The sequence below is a fragment of the Oryctolagus cuniculus genome, chromosome 2, assembly GCF_964237555.1.
Source record: "Oryctolagus cuniculus chromosome 2, mOryCun1.1, whole genome shotgun sequence".
NCBI lineage: Eukaryota > Metazoa > Chordata > Mammalia > Lagomorpha > Leporidae > Oryctolagus > Oryctolagus cuniculus.
In genome coordinates this window covers 133668368-133690468 of record NC_091433.1, presented here as the reverse complement: position 1 = coordinate 133690468, position 22101 = coordinate 133668368, and the positions used below count along the sequence as shown (strand labels likewise).

General features: G+C 40.6%; 1 protein-coding gene across 1 annotated transcript; it reads left to right on the top strand.

Annotated features, from left to right (window-relative positions):
- Positions 1-4364: 4364 nt before the first annotated feature.
- Positions 4365-9288, top strand: GKN1 (gastrokine 1). Its single transcript, XM_002709659.4, has 6 exons — positions 4365-4443; positions 6001-6054; positions 6143-6280; positions 7199-7309; positions 8225-8366; positions 9061-9288. The coding sequence occupies exons 1-6, from the start codon at positions 4432-4434 to the stop codon at positions 9153-9155; spliced, it is 552 nt and encodes a 183-aa protein (XP_002709705.1). The 5' UTR covers positions 4365-4431; the 3' UTR covers positions 9156-9288.
- Positions 9289-22101: the final 12813 nt, after the last annotated feature.

Here is a 22101-nt window from a genome sequence, read left to right as displayed (position 1 = left end):
CATCTAATGAGTTTGAACTCATGTTGGAGACTGCTGGTGACAGTTCCTAGGCGTGGCGGAGTCGTTTGTATTTACAGATGTGCTGTAGAAAGACAACCTACAGAAAGCGCACTGAAATACAAGAGTCTCAGAACCAGAGCGATCCATTACACTGCTGTTGTAGAAGTCCAGAAGAGGCGGCTTCCAGGCAGGGCCAGAGTTGAAAGGTCTTCTGGGATGAAATGACATAATTTAATAACTGACTGAATGTGGAGGCAGGGACAAGAAAGTGCTGTGAATGGCCCTAGGTTTTCTTTTTTAATTAATTAAGTAATTAATTTATGCTTATCTGAGAGAGAAAGATGTCCCATCAGCTGGTTCATTTCCCAATTCCCTTAACAGCCAGAGGTGAGTGAGGCTAAATCCAGGAGACAAAAGCTTAACTCAAGTTTCCCAAGTGGGTGGCAGGGGCCCAACTCCTTGAGCCAGCAACCACTACCTGCCATGGTGTGCATTAACAGGAAGCTCACCACTGCTATTCAATATAGTTCTGGAAGTTCTAGCCAGAGCTATTAGGCAAGAAAAAGAAATTAAAGGGATACAAATTGGGAAGGAAGAACTCAAACTATCCCTCTTTGCAGATGATATGATTCTTTATTTAGGGGACCCAAAGAACTCTACTAAGAGACTATTGGAACTCATAGAAGATTTTGGCAAAGTAGCAGGGTATAAAATCAATGCACAAAAATCAACAGCCTTTGTATACACAGACAATGCCATGGCTGAGAAAGAACTTCTAAGATCAATCCCATTCACAATAGCTACAAAAACAATCAAATACCTTGGAATAAACTTAACCAAGGACGTTCAAGATCTCTACGATGAAAATTACAAAACCTTAAAGAAAGAAATAGAAGAGGATACCAAGAAATGGAAAAATCTTCCATGCTCATGGATTGGAAGAATCAATATGATCAAAATGTCCATTCTCCCAAAAGCAATTTATAGATTCAATGCAATACCAATCAAGATACCAAAGACCTTCTTCTCAGATCTGGAAAAAATGGTGCTGAAATTTATATGGAGGCACAAGAGACCTCGAATTGCTAAAGCAATCTTGTACAACAAAAACAAAGCTGGAGGCATCACAATACCAGATTTCAGGACATACTACAGGGCAGTTGTAATCAAAACAGCATGGTACTGGTACGGAAACAGGTGGATAGACCAATGGAACAGAATTGAAACACCAGAAATCAACCCAAACATCTACAGCCAACTTATATTTGATCAAGGATCTAAAACCAATTCCTGGAGCAAGGAAAGTCTATTCAATAAATGGTGCTGGGAAAACTGGATTTCCACGTGCAGAAGCATGAAGCAAGACCCCTACCTTACACCTTACACAAAAATCCACTCAACATGGATTAAAGACCTAAATCTACGACCTGACACCATCAAGTTATTAGAGAACATTGGAGAAACCCTTCAAGATATTGGCACAGGCAAAGAATTTCTGGAAAAGACCCGGGAGGCACAGGCAGTCAAAGCCAAAATCAACTCTTGGGATTGCATCAAATTGAGAAGTTTCTGTACTGCAAAAGAAACAGTCAGGAGAGTGAAGAGACAACCGACAGAATGGGAAAAAATATTTGCAAACTCTGTAACAGATAAAGGGTTAATAACCAGAATCTACAAAGAGATCAAGAAACTCCACAAAAACAAAACCAACAACCCACTTAAGAGATGGGCCAAGGACCTCAATAGACATTTTTCAAAAGAGGAAATCCAAATGGCCAACAGGCACATGAAAAACTGTTCAAGGTCACTAGCAATCAGGGAAATGCAAATCAAAACCACAATGAGGTTTCACCTCACCCCAGTTAGAATGGCTCACATTCAGAAATCTACCAACAACAGATGCTGGCGAGGATGTGGGGAAAAAGGGACACTAACCCACTGTTGGTGGGAATGCAAACTGGTCAAGCCACTATGGAAGTCAGTCTGGAGATTCCTCAGAAACCTGAATATAGCCCTACCATTCGACTCAGCCATCCCACTCCTTGGAATTTACCCAGAGGAATTTAAATTGGCAAACAAAAAACCGGTCTGCACCCTAATGTTCATTGCAGCACAATTCACAATAGCCAAGACCTGGAACCAACCTATATGCCCATCAACGGTAGACTGGATAAAGAAATTATGGGATATGTACTCTTTAGAATACTATACCGCAGTAAGAAACAACGAAATCCAGTCATTTGCAACAAAATGGAGGAATCTGGAACACATCATGCTGAGTGAAATAAGCCAGTCCCAAAGGGACAAATACCATATGTTCTCCCTGATCGGTGACAACTGACTGAACACCAAAAAGGAAACCTGTTGAAGTGAAATGGACACTATGAGAAACGGTGACTTGATCAGCATAGCCCTGACTGTTAATGAACAACTTAATACCTTATCCCTCTTAGTAGTTTTTTTTGTCTGTTCTACTTAATATGACTGGTTTAATTCTGTAATTAATACACAGTTATTCTTAAGTGCTGAAATTTAACTGAAATGTGATCCCTGTTAAACATAAGAGTGGGAATAAGAGAGGGAAGAGATGTACAATTTGGGACATGCTCAAGCTGACTTGCCCCAAATGGTAGAGTTAGAAACATACCAGGGGACTCCAATTTAATCCCATCAAGGTGGCATGTACCAATGCCATCTCACTAGTCCAAGTGATCAATTTCAGTTCACAATTGATCATAATGAAAGGACTAAGAGTCAAAGGGAGCACATAAACAAGTCTAGTACCTGCTAATACTAACCGATAGAATAAATAAAGAGGAGAGTGATCCAACATGGGAAGCGAGATACTCAGCAGACTCATAGAATGGCGGATGTCCTAAACAGCACTCTGGCCTCAGAATCAGCCCTAAAGGCATTCGGATCTGGCTGAAAAGCCCATGAGAGTATTTCAGGCATGGAAAGCCAAGACAGTCTGGCAAAAAAACAAAAACAAAAACAAAAAAAAACCACCTAAATGAAAGATCTCTGTGAGTGAGATCCCAGTGGAAAGAACAGGTCTTCAAAGAAGGAGGTACCTTTCTCTGAAGGGAGGAGAGAACCTCCACTTTGACTATGACCTTGTCTAAACAAGATAAGAGTCGGAGAACTCAAGGGTCTTCCATAGCCTTGGAAACTCATGACTGGAGCATAGGGAGATTACTGATGCCATAAACAGGAGTGTCAATTTGTAAAGTCAACAACAGGAGTCACTGTGCACTTACTCCTCATGTAGGATCTCTGTCCTTAATGTGCTGTACATTGAGACTTAATGCTATGAGTACTCAAATAGTATATTTCACTTTGTGTTTCTATGGGGGTGCAAACTGTTGAAATCTTTACTTAATGTATACTAAACTGATCTTCTGTAAAATAAAAAAGAAATTATCAATTCCCAACTTGACTCTCACTGGGATTAAACATGACAATAGGTCTGATCTGATTTCATCATCATTTAAAAAATCATCTATTATTTTTCACTTTATGTTTCTGTGTGGGAGCAAACTGTTGAAATCTTTACTTAATGTATGCTAAACTGATCTTCTGTATGTAAAGAGAATTGAAAATGAATCATGATGTGAATGGAAGGGGAGAGGGAGTGGGAAAGGGGAGGGTTGTGGGTGGGAGGGACGTTATTGGGGGGAAGCCATTGTAATCCATAAGCCGTACTTTGGAAATTTATATTCATTAAATAAAAGTTAAAAAAAATAAAAAAAAATAAAAAAACAGGAAGCTGGAATGGGAAGCAGAGCTGAAACTGAAATCCAGGCACTGCAGCATGGGACGCAAGTATCTCAGCACATCTTAACTGCTGTGTGAAATGCCCACCAGCATCCAGGTTTTCTAACCAAACCCTGGTAAACCATTGAGAGACTTATAAGAGGATAGATGCAGTGAAGCATGTTTGGCCTAAGCAAAACCACTGGAAATGGGTTCAGGTAAGGCTGGAAGAGAACATCAGGTGCACGTTCCTATGAGAGCTGTTATCTGGAAGGCTGGGTATACACAGTTTTTCACCTGTGGTCTTGTTTGGTTTTAGGGATTATTCTCTTATACCAAATCTGAGCAATAATGTCAATGTGTAAGATACCCACACCCACAGCTTCAATGGAGCCAGAAGTTATCATTAATCCTACTGAGTTTACTGTAATACCTTCAACAGAGGATGAATCACACCAACTCTATGTCAAAATGTCTTGCTACCCAGGAAGAAATTTCCAAAAGTTTCCTGATATGCTAGGTCATGGGCCAGCTACAGGTTTTGGAGAAAGATAAGTCTGCGACTCCACCTAATCACACCAGATTTGAGCAGAGCCAGTCAAGTACAAATATGAGAAGGCTTCCGAGGCAAGCCCATGGCTACCTTCTCCTCTGCTCCATTGCATTCCTGCAGACATGAAGATCGCAGTGAGTAGATCTGCTTCCTTTTGGAGTTCTTGCTCTGTAATTGGGTACTGTTACTAGTCTCAGATAAGGGAGTCTATTTCTTCTGGCAAAATCACCATAACAGAAAACTTTTTTTAAAAACACAACGTTATCTTTCCTTTTCATGGAATTCCGGCATTTATAGGCATATCTATGGAGAAGGATGATTATAACGGGATTTGACAACTGTCTGAGCACATTATAGTGAGCTATCTAGAATGAGCTTACTTTCCACATCATCTGACCTAGGTTTCTCTGCAGAAGGCAAACAGTCCCTAAGTCCTAGGCAGTGCCTGATCTTTTCCATTCTTGAATTCCCCCTTTTACCAAAACTCCCGAGTTGTCCATGCAAGATAAAAAGTTTGGTATCAAAATAAATGGGTGAGAAACTTGCCCCATGCTTTGTTGTGTGGTGGATCTGCAAGTCAAAAGATTTCCCTTAGGCCTTGTCCACAGCATTTGTTTGGGAAAGAGTCTGAAGCATGAAGCTAGAGCAGCCTTGCATGGGGATCCAGAGCCTGTAGGAGAGCAACCCTCGAATTCTGCCAAAGGTGCTGCTAGTGCCATGCTTCTTATAACAAGATGGCTAAAATCACATGAATATTTTCATTCATTTTAAAACTACAGGGGAATAATTTATAGCAGGCTCTATAATGGGGTTGAAAATATAAAATAGTAATGATCTGGAAATTAAATTATTTTCAGATATGAGTTTCAGAATTTATAACTGTCTTCTTATCACATATGCTATTCATTAAAAATGGGATTCAGAAGGTCTACATTATAGCCCTTGTCTACATTCCTATAGAACAGTGGTCTTTCTGCTTTTTAATTGTTGAACATTGTGGTTAGTGGTGCGTTAAGCCTATGATTATCAAGTAAATTGAAAGTATGCTGTTACAAAAATTAAAGGAAAAAAAAGAAAGGAAGGAAGGAGAGGGGATTGAGAGAAGAAGGGAAGGAAGTATGTTTAGCTCAGAATTGTATCTACAAAATACATGAAATCTATTCTCTTTATATTAATAAAAACTTTAAAATAAAGTTATAAAACATATATTATTATAATTAATCAATATTTCTAAATTATCATTGAAATTTTCTGTGGCTAAAAATATACAAGGTAAAAAAAAAACAGATCACTCAACACATTAGTAAATTTTTTAAAAGGTGCATTTATTTATTTGAAAGGCAGAAAGACAGGGAGAGAGAGAGAGAGATCTTCCATCCACTGGTTCACTCACCAAATATCCACAAAAACAGGGGCTGGGCCAGGCCAAAATCAGGAGCAAAGAGCTCCGCCTGGGTCTGCCATGTGGGTGGCCAGAAGCAAAATACTTGGACCATCATTGGTTGCCTCCCAGGCACATTAGCAGGAAGCTAGATGGGAAGAACAGAGCAGCCAGGGCTCAAACCTAGGCACCCCAAGTTGTGGTTTAACTTGCTGGGTCACAGTAAACCTTTTATAAGCTGAAATAGAAGAAGAAAGAAGAGGATCTCATTTTGCAATGTGATAAAAATCAATATTACTTGTGATTTCAGATGATCTTTGTTGGACTTCTCGGACTGTTCATCATTCCTGGTCTTTCTGGCTATGTAAGTCTCACTTTTTAGAGTTTGGTACCAAAATGCATATTCAATGAAATGCTGCATTAAATCATTTTTAATTTCTTATAAACTTCAGAATATCAACATCAGTGATGACAATAACGCTGATGGAAGCGGGCAGCAGACAGTGAGTGTCAACAACGAGCACAATGTGGCCAACGTCGACAATAACAATGGCTGGAACTCCTGGAACACCCTCTGGGATTATGACGCTGTAGGTAACCGACATGCAACTCCCAGTCTTTGAAGAAAAACGTGGTGTCTTTTTTTTTTTATCAAAAAGTTGTGCAAGTTAACCATAAGAATTCAAGTACAATAAATCTTAACTACATAAAAGCATAATAATTATAAGTCAAAGTACCTGTTTTGCTCACCCACTTTCATTCCCTAGAAATAATGACCATTAATGAGTTTTTAGCATTCAAACCAACGACCAGTTACTAGGATCCACTATTTTCAGTGGTCATGGGGATACAAGACAAATTTGAAATTTCTTTTGTCCACCTGCAAATATCCTCAGTAATGATGAATGACTTATACAATATTAGTGTTGCCAAGGATAGCCCACCTCACTCTGTCTTCAATTTCCTTATAAAAAGAAATAAGTTGACATTTTACCTGAACCTCAAAAGGACCAAATGAAATGTTAACAATAAATATTCATTTGTAAGAGAAGCAAAAAACAAAACAAAACAAACACTTAACATTTTCTAGGAGGTCCTATTTCATAATTACCAGCTTGTATTTCATGAACTTTATATTTCTTGAAAGCAACCTCTTTATTGTTTCAGTTTTATCATCTGATTGGTTAGAAAACTGATTCCTATCTCACCTGCCTCCTTGAAATATTGCGACGAATTAAGGAAATAAAAATGTGATAGCCTAGGTGATGTCAATAAAATGACGTGTACAGAGTGACTTCATGCTAGAACTCAAAGCAATGTGTTAGATACTCAGTCTCTCCTCTCAAAGAGCTTACAGTCATATGATTTCAAAACAGGGCCAGGTCCAGTGCTCTTATCCCAAGTCTTCATGATCTGTGGAGTTCCATTTCCCTCTGCTGGTGGAAGTGACTTCTGATAAGAAAAGCTTGGGAGAGAGCATCCACCTTACTACTGACTCTGTTTAACAGGGCTTCGCTGCAACCAGACTCTTTGCCAAGAAGTCGTGCATTGTGCACACACTGAACAAGGATGCCATACCCTCCATTGAAGCTCTTGATGCACTGGCCAAGGAAAAGAAGGTAAAAACAGAAGTCTTTTTTATTTTGGATGAGGGAAGGCCTTATGATCTCAAAAAATAAGCAGGGAGGGGAGGAGTGTAAAGGTCACAGTCATTCCCTCTTGACCACAGAATGTTGTAGTGTGCAATACAACAAAAGGTGAAGAGAAAAGTAATTGGCAATTGCCTGAACGCAGGCAGTTACCACCTAGTGGTGTGCTCACACCTATCTCCACAGAGGCTGGACATAACAGCTGATAACCTTGACTGTTAGAAAAGCAAACCTTAGATGAACATTTCTCCAACAGCATTTTCCTCCAAAGGTTAGGATGATCAGATTTAATAAACAAAAATTGAAGATATTCAGTGAAGCATGAATTTCAGCTAGACAATGAGTCTTTTTCAGTATAAATGCATCCCATGCAATATTTGGGCTATATTTATAATAAAATGATTTATTATTTATCTGAAATTCAAATGTAACTGTGTGTCTATATTTTATCTGCCAGCTCTAGTTAAGGTGGGTAGAAAGAAGGGATCCATGGAGCCTGAAAATGTTTGCATAAGTTTGTATCCCTGTAGCTGATAAATAGGTACTTTTCACTGACAAGATAAAGAAAACAGTAAACTGAATTCTCAGAAATTGATTATTATATAACCCAATCTAAGATGACCAAATGAGGCCAAGCTTTTAGATGAAATCTTGCCTCAAACTTCTTTTTTATGAGAATCTGAGGTTTCAAAACAAATAATGTCATTGGGGTACTTAGATATAATGCATTGAAATTTGCTCTTCTTCATCTCAATTATGGAAACATTACAGTGCAGCAGTGCTTCCCATTGGCCTTGTACCCCCTCAGATCAACACATTGCTGGGCATGACATTCATTCTGTCCATTTCTTCCTTTCCCCCTGTCTTCTTCACACTCATCCTCAGGAAAAAGGAGCAGGGGGACCACCTCCCAAGGGCCTGGTCTACTCCATCAACCCTGTCAAAGTTGATGACCTGAGCCAGTTTGGAAAACACATTGCTGGCATGTGCCAGGGGGTTCCAACATATGAGGCTGATGAGATTCAAGGTGAGTAGACTCCCTACTGTGCTCTCCAATTTAGTGCTGGTGGAATAGTCTAGTCTCAGGCATGTCCACGGGGAGCAACCAGTCACTCAGGGTATGGTCATCAAGGCTACTGCTACTTGTGCAGCACTTGCTCTATGCCAGACACTGCTCTATGTGCTTTAAGTTTGCTAACTCATTTGCTCCACACAAAAATCATTTACTGTGGGTTCTAGTGTTATTCTCATTTTATGGATGAGAAAAGTGAAGCGCAGGGAAAGCTCAAAAAACCCTGAACTGGGTCAATGGCAAGCATTTGGGCTCTCTGTTCTGTGCTCTAAATTTCAGGGGTAGATCTATGGTAAACTTGGGGCACATACAGCAAAGTGTATGAACAGGAGACTATCCGTTGAATCTATTGACTTTCTGTTGCTCAATCTATGCAGATAATACTAATAGGCTCAATTATAGCTTGACTACTAGGCATTGAAAGACGAACTTGCACAAAAACAAAGCTTCCACTGTAGGACGCATTGCTAACACAACAGTTGTTTCCAGATCTGAAATGATTGATTTCAGACAGGTAAATAAATACATGTATGGAGAGAGAGATCTTGAAATTAGTGCATAGCTAGTTTGAAGACTGTATAATAAGCTCCCCATCCCCTCCTCCCAGAAAGCAGAAATTGATATAGGCTTCTTTTTTCTTTTTCATCAGATGCAAGCCTGTTTTATTACTCAGGAAAGTGCTTCAATACAAATGTCCTCTGGATTCTGAATATTTCATACTGTGGAAAAACAGTGGAGAACTAAAAAAAATTTTAAAGTCGCTCTGGATTTGGTCATCAGAATGTGCTATGCAGAAACCATGGGATATAACAGTTGTTATCATGTAATCTGCTAGTTATGCTTGCTTTATGTCTCAATAAATTTGTTTAGCACTGAATTCAGTTTCTACTAACATTCCTTATGCTTTGAATTTGACTTGCACAGGAGCAAAACTGCAGTGTGATGGTAGCAAATTGTTGAAGTGCATCAGACCCAACTGTTAGCCTATATTCAAGCGCTGTCCCTTATAAAGAACCCCTTCAGCTGCTTCAGATACTACTAACCACAGCCCTGGGAATGGGTCCAAGAGCATCCGACTGCTCTGAAGGCTGCTCTATAGTTAGTGTGCACAGTAGCTTTTCAGATCGGCAAGGACAGAATCTACTCCAAGTAGCCGAGGTTAGAAAGAGAAGTTCATTGTAAGTTCATTGTATAGCAGTCTGTAAAATAATCTAAGGACAAGAAAAGCAGCTGAGTATAAAAGGGTTTGGAACCAGAAACCCTTTTGACACCAAGACCCAATTTTTCTCTCCCCGGAGCCACTTCTTGTGTTATCTCTTCTCTGTTCCTCTCTAAATTCCTCTCCCCTCTTCTTCTCACCTTACAGATGGCTTTTCCTGGGCTCATGGCACACAGTGGTTGAGCCAGAATTTCAGTTTCATCTCCCATGCTTACAACTTTTTCCAGTTCAGGAGGTAGTGCCTAATGTTGAATCCCAATTCCAATTTTCCTTGTCCCTGTTTGGTTCAATAGCCCGTCACCTTCCTTCATTGGTGGCCAGGAGAGTGAAGTCACATGGTTCCAATGGAACATGAGGGTCAGCACTGAACCTGAAAGATCTGAGAAAATAGATAGTCCAAATGTTGTATATTACAATATGAAACTGCAGTTTATGTTTAAAACTTGATCCTATAATCCCTTATATTTTTTTTAAATCCAGGATTCTCTAAGAGGACATCTAATCCATTCTCACATCTTCAAGTGAAATATCCCCAAATAATCCAAATACATAAGATTGAAGGCACTGGTTCCCACCATTTAGAAAAATCCCATTATTTCTCAGTCATTATTGGGATGAAATTATTATAATTGTCTTCATCCTGAAACAGTTTCCTTGCTGTTCACGTGGACTGTGCTACCAGATAAACAGAACTTCCAAAACATTATGGAGCCATGAAAGGTGGAAGCCTGTAAAAGGTCCCTTAAAGGTCATTGTCTTAAATAATGCCCCATTGAAAGTGAGAAAGATTCATAAACTGCATACAATACCATGTACCTGACATCTGAGAACCAGTGAATCCCTTTTTTCTTAGCATTAGATGATCACTCTTTCAGGATTTTAAGAAATTAAATTCACAGGGAAGATGTAAAAATTACCCAGCATATATGCCTATCAAATATATAAAGGATAATTTATAAGAATTGAAAGGAGCTGGCGCCGCGGCTCACTAGGCTAATCCTCCGCCTGCAGCACTGGCACACAGGATTCTAGTCCCGGTCGGGGCGCTGGATTCTGTCCCGGTTGCTCCTCTTCCAGTCCACCTCTGCTGTGGCCCGGGAGTGCAGTGGAGGATGGCCCAGGTCCTTGGGCCCTGCACCTGCATGGGAGACCAGGAGAGGCGCCTGGCTCCTGGCTTCAGATCAGCGCAGTGCACTGGCTGCAGTGGCCATTGAGGGGTGAACCAACGGCAAAAGCAAGACCTTTTTCTCTGTCTCTCTCTCTCTCTCTCACTGTCTAACTCTGCCTGTTTAAAAAAAAAAGAATTGAAAGGAGAATTTAACAATTTTGTATCTTAGTAGAAGATTTTAACACATATATTTTAATAACTTATAGATGAAGCAGTTAAAGATATAAAAATTGTAAACACAATTACAAGCTTGCTTTAGTGAATCTGTTAGAACACTGCAGATAGATTTGTTTCTAAAGCATGCAAGGGATATTTATAAGTCAAATCTCAAAAAATTTCAGGTGATTAGCATCATAAAGGACACATTTTATGACTTCAATTTATTTAAGACAGAATAAATATTCCCCCTCCAAACAAACTCTGTTTGTTCTGAAGTTAGCTATCATACTTCAAAACAACATAGGTACCAAAGAAAAATTCACAATGAAAAGTGGAACACATTTCAAGCTGTTCAAACTGAAAGCACAGCATATACACCCTGTGACTGGTAGGTGTAGCAATATGTAGTAAAAATAGATAACCTTAAATATTCGGGGGTGGGGTGGGAAGTATTTGTTGCAGCTGTTAAGGCACTGTTTGGGACACCCACATCCCACATCAGAGAGTCTGGGTTCAAGTCCTGGGTTTGCTCCCAATTCTGACTTCCTGCTATTGCACACTCTGGATGGCTCAAGTAGTTGGGTCGCTGCCACCCATGTAGGAGAACCAGACTGAGTTACTTGCTTTGGCCTGGCCAAGTCCCATCTGTTGCAGGCATTTTGGGATATGAGCTGCAGATGGGAGATATCTTTCTCTCTCCCTCCCACTTTTCAAGTAAATAAAAGCAAATAAATAGATAAGTAATTTTTTAAATTTTCATTTGTGTAAACTTTCGAATGTACAGGGAAAGGTAGAAAGAGTGCTCTCCATTTCATTTCAGAGGAAAATTAATAATGGGTTTTGATTCTAAAACCTGACCAGAAAAAGGAAATACAAAGGGCAATCTCTGTCATGAACATAGATGCAGAATTTCTTAATCAATTAAGCAATGCATTCAACGACTGATACAGCATGATCATGTCGGATTTTTCCTACCAAGGCAGATGGGTTTAATGTAGGAAAATTAATCAGTTACAGCATTAAAAGATTAAACAACAGCAATCTTATAATGTATCTAAATAATAACAAAAATAGTTAACACAGTTGAATATTTGTTCATAAGGAAGAGGTAATTCTTAGAAAATTAGGAATTAAAGGAAACTTCGAACTAACCAAAAAATCTACTAAAAGTGTCATATAAAATATTGAGGATGTTCCAATTAAAACAAGAAACAAGACAAGATGCCTGCCAGGCAAGATAGTAAAGCGAGAAATATGAAATCAAGGATTATAAAGAAATGAAGAAGGCACAAAAGAAAAAAATTTTCTTCTCATATGACATGATTTCCTGACACATTTAAGTTATGGGAGTCAGAAGGCTCAGACAGATCCTGAATATCAAAACGATTATAAAATACTAACTTAATTTCTATACATCAGCAGCAAACAGAAATTTTAATTTTCTTGAAAATAGCATTTACAGCTTTAAAATATGAGACATGCCTGGGAAAATATTTATCTGACAATATTTTTAAGCACCCTCTGCGTACATAACACTATTCTACACCCTTGAAATCTCTGACTGATGTTGTTAAGATTTTAGTTAGAGGGGACAGAAACAAATGTAAAATATACTTAATAATCAGTGGTAGGCTCTTCGATAGGGTGGTATTATACACTGTCCTATAGTAGGCTGGCAGGGAATACGTACTAAGGGGGAGGATAGACTAGGCTAAAGGGACTCAGGAGGACGAGGAGGGAAGAGAGATTTTTCAGTTTCCAGTGGAGTGTTCAGGATGGGCATCGCCAAGAGGGTGACATTTGGACAAAGACTTGAGGAGATGAGGTAATCAGCCACGCAGTATTCCTGGGATGAAAGCACCTGGGGCAGAGGAAATAACCAGTGCTAGACCGAAGGCAAAAGTGTGCTGGGCATGTCAAAGCAGAGCAAAGAGCTCTGTGTGCCTGAGCAGAAGGAACAAAACAGAGAGTAGCAGGAGAGATGAACAAAGCAGCAGTGTGGCACCAGACCACAAGGAAGCCACCAGGCCATTTTTAGAACGTTGGGTGCTATTCTGAGTAAAATAGGAAGGCATTGAAGGGATTTGAGCAGAGATATGATCTTACTAAGTAGTAAACAGAAGATGTGCTGGACTTCTATGGAAACTTTATTGAAAGACATTAGGGTAGACTAAATAAATGCAGAGTTAATACAAGGGTAATTAAAAACATTCAAGGAAAATGAAAAAGATGAGTTCGTTTTGGGGTAAACAAATTTTGAAATAAACACAGAGAAGGGCTTTCAAAAAGTTCAAAAAATGTTTTATTATGAAAAAAAACTATGCATGGATTTTTTTTGCATCAGATAAACTTTTAATTCCATTTCCACAAATTTTTTGAAGTACCTTGTACCATGGCCATGAACTTGAAAATTCAATATTATTAGAATATTAGTTCTCCCTCAGTCTGTAGTTTCAAGGCAATGTGAAACAAGTTCCCAACAGATTGTGTGTGTGTGCACGCGTGTGTGTGTGCGTGCGCGCATGCGCAGTGTATGACAAAACCTAGAACATGCGTGGAAGATCAAGGTGCCAGCTGAGAGACAAGGCTTCCTAGCTCCTTAGTGCTTCTATATATATCTTAGAAGTAGAGGCACTTAATTCCCTACTTTTCTCAACTGTTTTTGTATAGCAGAGTTTTGGAAGATAGAAATAGTGCTTCCGTTTAGGAGATAGTGTGTAATTCTGTATATTATGAAAGATTCCAATTTCTTAAGGTCAGAATTCTTTTTGATAATGCAACCTACTCTGTGTGTAAGCATTGATCTGGGTCCACAAGTACCCCTGGTGTGAGACTTGCAGACAAGACACTGAAACAAACTTGCTCATGCCCATACTGCTTAATGTGCCATGAGTAATTGTGTTTTTGTCTCTAATTCAGAAGTCTCCTGTCTTCATTTGTCATCCATAAAACTGTGACAGTCTTACACTTAACTTTCAAACCATTCTTGAAAGTTCCAAGAATGACCAAGGTATTGCCCAAGAATGATGCAGTGGGTGAACTTGACCTATCATAAATATAAAGAGCTCATAATTAGGACAATGTGATGTGAGTATTGGGAGATACAGATACATTCAGAGGAACAAAAAAAAAATAAACCTGTGAATCAATATGCACATCTATGGGTGACTGAAATAGGAGTAGGTTACATTCCACATCAGTAAAGAGAAAATGGAGTTTTTAATAAGTAGTGTTAAGAATAATTAGGTAGCCACATGGGACAAAAGGAAACTGGAAAATAAAATAGACCCTTATATCACAACTTATAAAAAACCAACTCTAATTATGTGAAAAGCCTAAATATGAGATAAAATAATATTGAAAAATAATATAAAATGATAACCTCATGACTACTGGAAGAGGAAAAATTTTGCTAAAATTCACCTAAGAAGCATTATTTGGGGTGGGCATCTGGCCTACTGGTCGCGATGCCCACATTCATATTGTAGCAATTAGGTTTAATACCAGGCTCTGGTTCCTGACTCCAGCTTCCTGCTGATGCACACCCTGGGAGTTAGCAGGTGATGGCTCAAATAGCTCAAATGGCTGGGATTATGCCACCCACATGGAAAATTTGAGTTGAATTCTCAGTTCTTGCTCCAGCCTGGACCAGCACCAGTCATTGCGGGAATTTGGAGAGTGAGCCAGCAAGGGGAAATCTCTCTCTCTCTCTCTCTCTCTCTCTCTCTCTGCCTGTCTATATGTGTGTGTGTCTGTCTGTCCATGTGTGTGTGTGTCTCAAATGAATAAAAAATTTAGCTCCTCCATATCAATAAAAAAGCATGAATAGAGAACTGGATATGAATAGGTTTCCGGCAGAAAAGGAATCCTAAGTAGTGAATCTAGATATGAAGAGATATTAAGTTCAGTAATAAGAAAAGTGCAAATTAAAACCATAATGAAAGTTTATTTTATGCTCATCCAAATAACAAATGAAAAAGTCTAAAATCAGGTGTCGAAGAGGATGTGCAGTAACAGGGACATGGCCAGGATGAATGTGAATTGATTAAATTAAGAATTGTACAGCTAAAGCTGTGAACATCCTATGACCCAACAATTCCATTGTTAGGCATAAATCCTAGAGACTCTTGCACTTGGATATTCAGAAACAAGTACAAAAATGTTCATAATACCAGCCTTCGGAATAATCATAAGCAAAACTGGAGACAATGCAAATGTTCACCAATAGCAGAATACATAAATAGATCATAACATGTTTATTTAATAGAACACAGTACCACAAAAAACAAAACCAAATTAATCACAGCTATCTGCAATAACGAGGATGACTCTTCAGAATATAATGCTGAACCCAGAAAGCAAATTGCAGAAGTAAACGCATTGTGTTTACATAAAGTTCAAAACCATGCAAAATTAAATAATATGTATATGTGGAAATATACGCACATGTGACAAAACTGTGAGTACAAGCAAGGGAATGATAACAGAGTTAGGTATAATTGTGTGCCTCTGAGAGATGCTCATGGATGTGTGTTGTATGATGATTCCTTTCCACATCACATGCATTTTAATTAGTCTTTACACATCCTCAATGCTTAATTACAATTCTAAAAAGCTAGAGCACAGTGAGTAAGGTAATGCTATGAAGACGTAAGAGAATAAACCAGTGCTGATGGGAAGAAACTGCTCTTTCATTCCAACACAAGGCAGAGGCCTGTCATCGCTGGCCAACTCAATGTTTGGTGGTCCAAGCATTCAGCCTTTGACCCATATCCCCAGAAAAATGGGGTAAGTGAAAATGAGTCCATTCAGCACCAGCATGCCCAGAGGTGTGCAGAGAGAAGCCACTGTTCGTGCGCTGTGTCAAGGCCAAGCCTGCTCCCCATGAGATTCCAGATCCCCACTTGGAAGCCTTTCGAGCAAACTTCCCACATGCACTGCGCTCAGCCTTTGTGGATAACCTGAGTCACTAACACCCGCTGACACCACCGCCTTATGCACTCGGCCCATCGGGTGAGGAGGAGGTGTGGAGAACACACAGAGCTGGCTTGCAGGGTTGTCAGAACTTCAACTGACTTTGTGATCCCAAGAAACAGCAGATAATTTCCTGTTACAGGCCTGACTCTCAGAGGGAAATATTTGCAAAAATACCTCAGATAAGCCCTTGCCCAATATTACAGTATCATTCTGCTCTCCTCCCAATTGCACTTCACACATAGCCATTTACACCAGATATCCAGCCATTGGATCCTTCCAGAACATCCGCTAATAAATTTCAAACTGAACCCAATAATTCCAAGACCTTTCTATATCAACAGATGCATATGTCTATTGACTGAGATGTGCATTTCAAATATTCAAAAGCTAGAAAAGAATAAAGAATTTCAGGAAGTACAACCAAATTAAAGCACAAGAGAAAATGTGTCAAGCATTATGTGTAAGCAACTCCTACCCAGATATTCAAACTAGACGGAATTGTAGTCAGCTGCTCAGAAAGAAGAGTGGTCTGGGAGCTCAAACTTGCAGCTGGTGTTTGAAATGAAGGCAGTTTTATGGTGACAATAAAATCTACAAATTTGGTCATGTTTTCCCTTTATACAGCATTATATTCTCCCTCCCTCCCTCCCTCTCTCTCTCTCTCCTTCTCCCCCACTAACCTTTTTCCCAGCCTAGTTGTATTGATTAAGAACCATGTATGCAAATCTAAAGGTGACAGCAGATACCCTCAACTTATACCTCCATCTTCCCCTACTAAGCAGAATGCCAAGAATCATACAGACATTGGAAGATTTATTTTGGTATAATTTATCTAATATTTGGTGTGATTTATCTAATATTTATCTAATATTATCTTAACTTGGAAAAAGAGAAAGAAATTCATAAGATAAACTTTAAAATGTTTTATCTGGAATGAACTATTTTAAGTGAAGTAAGAGAATAAAATCTGGGTCAGAGTTTTAAAATACCTCTTTCTGTGATTTCAACATTATTAAAAGCAAGATAAAATGTTTCACTTAATCAAAAATGGGCTCCAGCTTCAGATAAGCGATGCTTAGGTCATTGGAATGTCCTGCTTTATAGTTAGGATGCAAATAATGGCTCACTGGGAATACATTCAAAACCCACTTGCCAGTGTCAGCCACATTCCAGTCTTGGAGTCTCCCCGGGTTTTTGTTGCTATGTCTTAACCATACTGGGAGCACATTCACATCTGGAAGACTCCATGGTCACTTTTGCTTATACTTGGACATAGAACCAGTCCTGTCTCACTGAGCTGAAAGATGGGTCATTGGCTCCCAGAACTCACTGAGCTGCCTCTGCAGTTCCCAGCCGGAAGTCTGCTTCTATTGCTATAACCCGGATATTTGAAAAAGGTGTCTGAGCTTGCTCTAGCTGCACACAAGAGTCACAGCTCAAAGAGGCCACTCCTAAAATTTATTATTGTCAGAATTAAGGCTAAACCTCACCTCTGCTTTGCTGAGAATTGGTTCTTGGTGCAGATTCCTGCTCAAGATGCATTAACTCAACCAAATGACTTTTGCAATCAAGTATGCGTCATCTTAGGACTAGGCTCTGCTCCAAACCAAAGACGCAGCTCTGCAGTTTGCTTTTTAATTTTCTTTTTAGTTTCTTGATGTGTCAGTGTATAGTTTCTTTAATAGTGCTTGTTCATTCTTACTCTCCTTATTGTAGAACTCTTTCTAGTTTATTGATTGCTCACTTAATTTTTATCTTTTTCTTGGTAAGTAATAAAAACACTTACCACCAATAATTTCTTCAACATTAGCATCACTTCATTTGTTACTTTTTTCAATTATCATTATTTATTTAAATAGCCAATATTGTATTTTTATTTCCTCATTGGCAAAAATATTGTAGGGTAGTATTTTGAATTTCTAAATATTTAAGGGCTGGCACTGTGGTAGGGTAAACTAAGCTTCTGCCTGTTGCACTGCATCCTATATGGGCGCCACTTCATGTCCTGGCTACTCCTTTTCTGATCCAGCTCTCTGCTATGCCTGGGAGCCTGGGAAAACAGTGGGAGATGGCCCAAGTGCTTGGGCCCCTGCACCTGTGTGGAAGACCCGGAAGAAGCTCCTGGTTTCTAGCTTCAGACCAGCCCAGCTCTGGCCATTGCAGCCATTTAAGGAGTGAACCAGCAGATGGAAGACCTTTTTCTCTGTTGCTCCCTTTCTCTGTCTGTAGTTCTGGCTGTCAAATAAATACATAATCTTAAATTTAAAAAAAATTTCTTTGTTATTTCTTCTTTTATTATTAATTTATAGTTTATTTCATGTGGTTCATGGACATAGCCTGTAAAGTTTTAGTAAGTGGCATTTACAGAGGCTTTTTTAAGCCTAGATCAACATTTGAAAACATTCCAAGGGTATTTGAAAAGAATGTGTGTCAGCTGCAAGACTCAAAGTAGAATGTGAAATTACAGAAGGTGGGGCTTAGCTCCTTCCTCTTCACCGTGGGTCAGACTCAGCGACTCGCTTATAACAGAGCACCGAGAAGGCAAACAGCCCCTCTGTGGGCACGAAACCCAGCAGACGCCATCCTCCCCACCTCCAGGTGGACATCGCCAGCGTCATGTCGGTGGACATCCTGCTTTGGATCGGCGCAGCTCTGGTGGTTGCGGCCAGTTGGGGAGTGAACCAGCAAATGAAAGACCTCTCTCACTCTCTGCCTCTCCTTCTCTCTCTGTGTAACTGACTTTCAGATGAATAAATACATCTTGTTGAAATCTTTACTTAATGTATGCTAAACTGATCTTCTGTATATAAAGAGAATCGAAAATGAATCATGATGTGAATGGAAGGGGAGAGGGAGTGGGAAAGGGGAGGGACGTTATTGGGGGGAAGCCATTGTAATCCATAAGCTGTACTTTGGAAATTTATATTCATTAAATAAAAGTTTAAAAAATATTGGCAAAATCAGGGATGGAAAGATTGTTAGAAAGTGTCATTTATGGCAGAATCAGTATGTGAAATAATAGGAAGTCTTTCATGAAAATAAAACCTTTAATTCACACTGAAGATCTAACAGTCTTTAGACTCCAAAATATATGGATTCAAGCTACACAGAACAACAACAAAACTGTCAGAAATCCTAAAAGAAACCAGCAAAACTATGACCTTTCCATATCAATCAGTCTCTGAAAGATCAAATACAGAAAATAGAAGATGAGAAATTTCAATATTTAGACATTTACCAGGCCATGGAATCGCCATGACATGCAGAACAGCTTAACTCCTGTGAGCTGCGTCGCATTGCTGGCATGGTTTTTCTGAAATGGCAAGTGCTTCATGGTAGGGCTCTAAACGAAGAAACTGCTGCTTTCCTCAGTTTACATGCAATCCTGAGAAATGTGGTGCCTACCAAAGAGGCACACAGTCAATATCTTGCTGTGTAAAGCAAGCTAGTGTCTAGTGAGAAAATTATAAACAGCCACATGGGACACAGCACACAGTTCCATGGCCTGTGGCCGTAAACACAATTGGGCGAAGCTGGCAGAGCACCGCTCGAGATGACTTTAGTGTGGGGTAGACCGCGGCGCGCCCCTTCCCCGGTGCATTTTGACAGCTAGAATTCTCCCAGCTTTCCGAACTGTTGACTTGATAGATACTGCACGTGGGTGATAAGTAGGAAGCCCCAACACAGAGTCTCTTTGCATAGCTGCTATATTCCCACTGGGCACAAAGTTTTTTTGTTTTGTTTTTATGTTTTACTTCTAAGTTGACTGGATCTTCTGATTAATAGGAGTCTCTAGTTACAGGATCCTTGAGACAGTTGGCATTCTCTTCTCTTAGTACGCTTTGCATGGTTGGATCAGCGTCAGAGCCTGTCACCTTCTGAACACCTTTTACTTTTTTTTTAAGATTTATTTATTTATATGGAAGTCAGAGTTACATAGAGAGAGAAGGAATGGCAGAGAGAGAGAGAGAGAGAGAGAGAGAGAGAGAGAGAGATCTTCCATCCATTGGTTCACTCCCCAATTGGCCACAATGGCTGGAGTTGTGCTGATCCAAAGCCAGGAGCTTCTTCTGGGTCTCCTACGCAGGTGTAGGGATCCCAAGGACTTGGGCCACCTTCCACTGCTTTCTAGCAGAGAGCTGGATTGGAAGTGGAGCAGCAGGGACTCAAACCGATGCCCATATAAGATGCCGGCACTGCAGGCAGCAGCTTTACCCGATACACCACAGCGCTGGCCCCTGCCTTTTACTCTTGACAGTCCTGATGTGGCTGGCAGAGTCAGGTCTGGCCTTTCGTAAACTGCCCTCGGCTCCATCCATTTCTGCCATTTCAGAAAAACCATGCCAGCAATGCAACGCAGCTCACAGGAGTTAAGCTGTTCTACATGTCATGGTGATTCCATGGCCTGGTGCAAATGTCTAAATATTGAAATTTCTCATCTTCTATTTTCTGTATTTGATCTTTCAGAGACTGATTGATATGGAAAGGTCATAGTTTTGCTGGTTTCTTTTAGGATTTCTGACAGTTTTGTTGTTGTTGTTGTTCTGTGTAGCCTCCTGGGATCGCGGTAGCCTTTAGCATTTTCACCAGGATAGAGGTCTGCTCACCACAGCACTGTAAATGATCCCACTGAATGTTTGGAGGTGGAGCTGAAGTTAGCAAGTTAGCTTGGGCAGTGGTCCCTTCCCTTTCTTTTTTTTTTTTTTTTTTTTTTTTTTTTGACAGAGTGGACAGTGAGAGAGAGAGAGACAGAAAGGTCTTCCTTTGTCGTTGGTTCATCCTCCAATGGCTGCTGCCGCCAGCGCACCACGATGATCTGACTCCAGGAGCCAAGTGCTTCTCCTGGTCTCCCATGCAGGTGCAGGGCCCAAGCACTTGGGCCATCCTCCACTGCACTGCTGGGCCACAGCAGAGAGCTGGCCTGGAAGAGGGGCAACCGGGACAGAATCCAGTGCCCCGACCGGGGCTAGAACCCGGTGTGCCGGCGCTGCAGGCGGAGGATTAGCCTACTGAGCCGCGGCCCCGGCCTCCCTTCCCTTTCTAGAAGGGCAGTTCTCATTAGGACCCTGTGTCGATGTCCCGCAAGGCATCTGAGCGCAGTGGAAGCAGGGCTTGTTGCTGCAGTCAGCCGGCAAGGAGCAATTCCCAAGTCCCCGGAATCTCGTCCCAGCTCCACCTGCAGCCCTGCCGAGGGCTGTTCTCCGTGCTCCGTCAATGCTCCGCTCAGGCAGTTTTCTCCCTTTCCTTGAATCATGATGGCGTTGCTGCCCTGCCTCAGCTGGTCCTTCACCTCAGCGCATGTGATGAAACAAAAGCTTCTCAGTGTCCACACTTTCCATTGCCCCCTTCAACCTTCACTATGGCTGGCATGGGTTTTAACTCTATTTTTGTATTGTTTGTTTAATTCAAAGGCGATACAGAAGAGAGAGGTGCTAACATCAAGGTTTAAAATGCTGCCCTGGACGAGGGGCTAGAATGGAGGTTAGCAGGGCCTCGTTAGGGAACTGGGGTCTGACACGTGGCCTATGGGGTCAGTACCTGAGACCCTGGAGTCGGGGCCTGGGATGCACAACCACTGAGTGGCTGACATCTCCATCCATGGCTTTGGCTTGGCTTCTGTGGACGTGGCTGTCTTAGCATTGATCTGGGGAGACTCAGCCAGGTAACAGATGTGGGCACTACATGAATTTTTATTATAAATGCAAAAATAAAAAAAATTAAAAATTAGGGGCCAGTGCTGTGGCGCAGAGGGTTAGAGTCCTAGCCTGAAGCTCCCATATGGGCGCCGGTTCAAGTCCCAGCTGCTCCTCTTCCAATCCAGCTCTCTACTATGGCCTGGGAAAGCAGCAGAAGATGGCCCAAGTCCTTTAGCCCCTAAACCCCTGTGGACACCAGAAGAGGCTCCCAGCTCCTGGCTTCGGATCAGCTCAGCTCTGGCTGTTGCAGTCATTTGGGGAGTGAACCAGCAGAATGGAAGACCTCTTTCTCTATTTGGCTCTACTTCTCTCTGTAACTCCTCTTTCAAATAAATAAAATAATTCTTTAAAAAAAGAAAATTAAAAATCATCTCTCCAGGGTTTAGATATGTGCTTACAATTTATATTGCAAGAATATGAGATTTGCTCACCTACCACCTATTGGATGAAGGTGTGTATTGCTATTATGCC

Excerpts from the sequence above, each read along its gene's own strand:
- GKN1 (XM_002709659.4), top strand. Across the intron at positions 6,055-6,142 it reads TTCCTGGTCTTTCTGGCTAT|AATATCAACATCAGTGATGA; the intron begins GTAAGTCTCACT and ends TATAAACTTCAG. Across the intron at positions 8,367-9,060 it reads TGAGGCTGATGAGATTCAAG|ATGCAAGCCTGTTTTATTAC; the intron begins GTGAGTAGACTC and ends CTTTTTCATCAG.